The sequence below is a fragment of the Tamandua tetradactyla genome, chromosome 7, assembly GCF_023851605.1.
Source record: "Tamandua tetradactyla isolate mTamTet1 chromosome 7, mTamTet1.pri, whole genome shotgun sequence".
NCBI lineage: Eukaryota > Metazoa > Chordata > Mammalia > Pilosa > Myrmecophagidae > Tamandua > Tamandua tetradactyla.
In genome coordinates, this window is record NC_135333.1 from 110988349 (window position 1) to 110993272 (window position 4924).

The 4924-nt window shown below is 56.0% G+C and overlaps 1 protein-coding gene across 1 annotated transcript; it reads left to right on the forward strand.

Annotated features, from left to right (window-relative positions):
- Window positions 1-217: 217 nt before the first annotated feature.
- Window positions 218-4924, forward strand: AQP2 (aquaporin 2). Its single transcript, XM_077167978.1, has 4 exons — window positions 218-577; window positions 3210-3374; window positions 3765-3845; window positions 4627-4924. The coding sequence occupies exons 1-4, from the start codon at window positions 218-220 to the stop codon at window positions 4834-4836; spliced, it is 816 nt and encodes a 271-aa protein (XP_077024093.1). The 3' UTR covers window positions 4837-4924.

Here is a 4924-nt window from a genome sequence, read left to right on the forward strand (position 1 = left end):
CTGGGTGGGCCTGGGTAGTGGATGGGGGCAGGGGACCGTCCCTGGAGGGGGTATTGGCCTAAACTCCACCTCTGAGCCACGTGGCCAAATCCAGGCTGGAGGGACCCTATATATTCCCATGGCCGAGCCTCCCCAGAGACCTTGAGTGAGAGCAAGAGAACGCGCCGCCAGCCTGCTGCCCGAGACCCCCGGGCCAGCCCGCGGACGGCTCCGCAGCATGTGGGAGCTCCGGTCCATAGCCTTCTCCAGGGCCGTGTTTGCAGAGTTCCTGGCCACACTCCTGTTCGTCTTCTTCGGCCTTGGCTCGGCCCTCAACTGGCCGCAGGCCCTGCCCTCGGTACTGCAGATCGCCATGGCTTTCGGCCTCGGTATCGGCACCCTGGTGCAGACTCTGGGCCACATCAGCGGGGCTCACATCAACCCTGCCGTGACGGTGGCCTGCCTGGTGGGCTGCCATGTCTCCTTTCTCCGAGCTGTCTTCTACGTGGCTGCTCAGTTGCTGGGGGCCGTGGCGGGAGCCGCCGTCCTCCATGAGATCACGCCTCCAGACATCCGCGGGGACCTGGCTGTCAATGCAGTGAGTAGCCAGAGCCTGGGGCTCCCTTGTAAAGGATGAGGGTCTGGGCTGGAGATGAGAGAAGAGGAGAGGGAGTGTGTGTGTGTGTGTGTGTGTGTGTGTACACGTGCGTGAAGGGCTGGAGCCAGGAACACAACCAGCTGGATGGGGAGAGCCGGTATAAAAGAAGCAAGAATGTCACAGCACAGGCCGGGTGCAAGGGGGTTTGCTGGTAGCTCCTGCCCTGAGTCTCATGGAGGAACAGCAGCATCGAGGTATCTCTTCCATTGGACTTAATGTGTCTACGTTACAGGGAAGATTGGGCTAAAGCTCCACAGGGGACAGGGTCCCAAAGCAGACGTGATTTTGGAGCTGGGAAGAATGTCAGCGTGCCAGCCACAAGGGTCTTTTAAGATGAAGTGGGACCATTTCTTCAGCATCTCCTGCATGCTAGGTCCCATGGCAGGTGCTCCTCACAAGCCATGCACCGACACCTCACAACAGCCCTGGGAGGCCAGGATGGGCATGCCCACTTCTCAAGAATGTGACAGTAGGCTTATAGAGGGTAAGCACCAGAGCCATCCCTCAAACCCAGCCTTGACCACAAAATCCATCATCTTTCAACCTGACTAATGTTCCCTCTCTCAGCCATCATCTAAGCCTCGTTTTGCAAACAACGAAATTGAAGCTCAGAGACTGGGAGTGAAGGACTAAAAGTTCCCGTTTGTCACTATCAGAGGAAGGACTGAACCCAGGGGAAAGCTTCAGGGGCAAGGTCTCTCCAGACTTCGGAGATGGTCCCCAGAGCCCATGAGCTAATTGCTGATTACATGATGCAGTGGCTAATTGGGCCCCTCGGGAACTTTGGGAGCTGAGGGGGATGCTGCAACTACTTCTCCCTGTATGTCCCCCTCCTCTGCCTCTCCTGGGTCTGCAGAAGGCCTGGGAACCTGATGGACATAGGAGGGGATGGACAATCTGTGCCCCCCTCACCTCAATTCTCACTCTGCCCACCACCACAACCCCATTCCAAGCCAGGAAAGTAAAAGCACTTTTGTGCCTCAGTCTCCCTCATTTCTTGGCTTGCTTCCAGACATTTCTTGGGCTACTAGGTAAGAGCTCTGAGGCCTGAAGTCTCTGAAATGCATTCAGCAGTCCTTCACAGTCTCTGTGGCCATCTCCTCCCTTGGTCTGAACCCCATGAGGGAGGTTAGCCCTTCTTCATGCGAAGACCAGAGTTATCCTTTCTTCAGAATGGAAAACATGATGCGGCTGCAGACCCAGGGCTGTGAAAAGGGTAGCATGACCACAGTAGTGGACAGAATGAGGAACGTGCCTAATTTCTTGAGCAGGAGTTCAGTTTGCAGCAAGGAGAGGTCTCAAAATGCAAAGCTGGGGAATTGCCTTCTCTAATTGCAGTGCAGTGGGAACACTTAGGGGCCATGGGGATTACCCAGCCTGTTCCACCCTCATTTCATGGTTGATCAGGGCCCTCAGAAGAAAAAGGCCTGGGAAGGTTACCTTAGGCTATTGCTCAGCATACATATCTTGAGGAACCAGACTAGAAACCTGGCTGGCTAGAATGGGGCAGCAGTGGAGCTGACTTGCCCTGAGGCTAGGGAGAGCTGAGCTGACCCCCAAGGCTTTCCCAGATGTCCTCTGAGGACTCTTGGGAAGCGACCCTGACCACCAGGAAGAGTTACCATTGACACACATCTGCTCCGTGTCATGCCAGGTGCCACTTCACCCTCGATGCACCACTGAAAAGTATGATCTGTGATCCTTCCACCCTAAGTGGTAAGTTGAGGCTCAGCATTCGATTGCCCCACATCACAGATCTAGTAAGTGTCATTTACCAACTGGAACAGGGCTGGGACTCTGCTCTTGTTCAGGGCCTGGAGAAGGAGCATGATAGCTGAGAGCTGTCACAGTTCCACCCAGTATAGTGCCCACCCCCAGGGGGCAGGGTGTAGAGTGCAGGGTGACAAAACTTGGGGAGAAATTCAATGTAAGTCACATCTCAGTTATGAAAACACCTCTTTACTTGGCCCCCAAGTTCTCTCCTCATCTAGGGCAAGGTCTGCTGGGACCATGGGGGGGCTCACATGGGTGTGGTGGCATCACAATACAGGGTTCCCTTGCCCCCACTCCAACCTCCCCAGGAGGAGCAGGAAGGAAACCGACAGGGCAAGAATGAGGCCTGAGAACATAACAGGGAGCAGGCAGTGCTTAGGGGAAAGAGTCATATTGTGGATTTGTAGGGGAAGGGGGCACAGTAGGACCATCCCCCAGACCAAGGTCTTAGCTAGAGGCCCAAAGTCTCTAGACCTTGTCCCTGTTTCTTTGACCACAGAAAGAAAGACCTCAGCTTTCTCTTTATACCAGTATCTGCACAACCCCAGTCCCCAAACCTAATAAGCTATGGAGTAAGTTTTCCCACCTCTGGCTGGAGGGTGGTCCTGGAGTCCATCCCCTTGCCAGGGCCCCGGGTCCCAGAAGTAGGCCTTAGTAGCTTGGGCTAAGGTGGCTGGTGAGCCCAGGTGCTCTGGTTCTTAACCCAGGGGCCGCCCTGGAGCCTCAGGTGCAGGCAGGTGGGAAGACAGGGTCAGCAAGGGGAGCATGCTCAGTGTCCCCCCACCCTCTCTGTCCCCAGCTCAGCAACAACACAACAGCTGGCCAGGCCGTGACTGTGGAGCTCTTCCTGACCCTGCAGCTGGTGCTCTGCATCTTCGCCTCCACCGATGAGCGCCGCAGTGACAACCTGGGCACCCCCGCTCTCTCCATCGGCTTCTCTGTGGCCCTGGGCCACCTCCTTGGGGTAGGTCTTGGCCACTGGTTCCAGCCTCCCTGGAGGTTCAGACACACAGACTAATCTAGAAACAGACTCACAGAGCCCCCAAAAGTGACAGACACAAAGATCACCCCCTACCCAGGGGGACAAATACAAAGAACTCCCAAATACAAATACAAAGAGGGACACAAGGCACATCCCCCTAGAGAGGCTGATACCCAGACACCCCAAAGGAACAGATATCACACCAGCCCCAAGTGAATACAGAGCCCCATATATAATATGGCAAAGATTCCCTTTAGTTTGTCTCATCTCCAACGCACAGGCTGGTTGAGGTCAAACACTGGAGGGATGGGGCAAGGACTCCCGGTTCTGTCCTCACCTCCCTTCTCGCCTGGCCCCTGCTTTCCATTGTAGATCCACTACACTGGCTGCTCCATGAATCCTGCTCGCTCCCTGGCACCGGCTGTCGTCACCGGCAAGTTTGATGACCACTGGGTAATAGCGGAAACCCCCCTGCCTTCCCCTCCCCAGAAATGCATCTCAGAGGGAGAATAAGGGTGGGAATAGAGTGGTCCAGGGTGAGGTGAGGGGCTCAGCAACTATGCCCCACACTCTCCACCATCCAGGAGTCTTGGGTTCTACCCTTCCGGTCTGATGCTGAAGACTCAGTTTCCACATCTGTAAGTTGGGGATAACAACAGTGCTTATCTCATTGGCTTCTTAAGAAGATGAAGTCAGGTTACCCACGTAAAATAGATCACACAGTACCTAGCACTTAGAACCCAATAAACGGAAATATAAAAGCCAGTACATATCTTGTATTATTGAGCACTTATCTATTGTTCAGTATTTGCTAGGCCCTGTTCTAGGTGCTTTGCAAATATTAATTCATTTGAGCTCCGTAACAAGCCTAGGAGGTAGATATTATAATGAGAGGAAACTGAGCCACTAGAGAGAAAGTAACTAAATTCATACAGCCCTGGTGGGACTCTCAAGATTTGCACCCAGGTGTTTGCATTAACAGGTGGTTGTCATATCAATTGCCTGTGAGATTCCTTTCCAACACAAAGGTGTCCGTGACTGGAGAGGGGAGTATATCCACGGGTTCAGACTGGATTTTGTAAGCAAGGGGGGAGGAGGTGGTTGGGGAGGGGGGGTTCAGCCCAGAGTAGGTGCTCCCTCCCTGCCCCACACCGCAGAGGCCACCGCCCGCGTGCTGGGCTCGGGAAGGGAGACCCTGAGCCGCCCTCTCCGCTCGCCTCCCCCCTCCCCCCAGGTCTTCTGGATCGGACCCCTGGTCGGCGCCATCTTGGGCTCCCTCCTGTACAACTACGTCCTGTTCCCGCCCGCCAAGAGCCTGTCGGAGCGCCTGGCCACGCTGAAGGGCCTGGAGCCCGACACCGACTGGGAGGAGCGCGAGGTGCGGCGGCGGCAGTCGGTGGAGCTGCACTCGCCGCAGAGCCTGCCGCGGGGCAGCAAGGCCTGAGCGCCCCCGCGGGCCCGGGCCTCGAGGGTCCCCGGACCGAGGCTCAGAGGAGCTCGGAGTGGCCGCCTGGGGGGGGAGGGGGGGCGGA

Bases quoted from the DNA above. Each gene is read 5' to 3' on its own strand.
- AQP2 (XM_077167978.1), top strand. From the start codon at position 218: ATGTGGGAGCTCCGGTCCATAGCCTTCTCCAGGGCCGTGTTTGCAGAG. The intron at 3,375-3,764 runs GTAGGTCTTGGC...TTTCCATTGTAG, and splicing joins CCCTGGGCCACCTCCTTGGG to ATCCACTACACTGGCTGCTC. The intron at 3,846-4,626 runs GTAATAGCGGAA...CCCTCCCCCCAG, and splicing joins GCAAGTTTGATGACCACTGG to GTCTTCTGGATCGGACCCCT.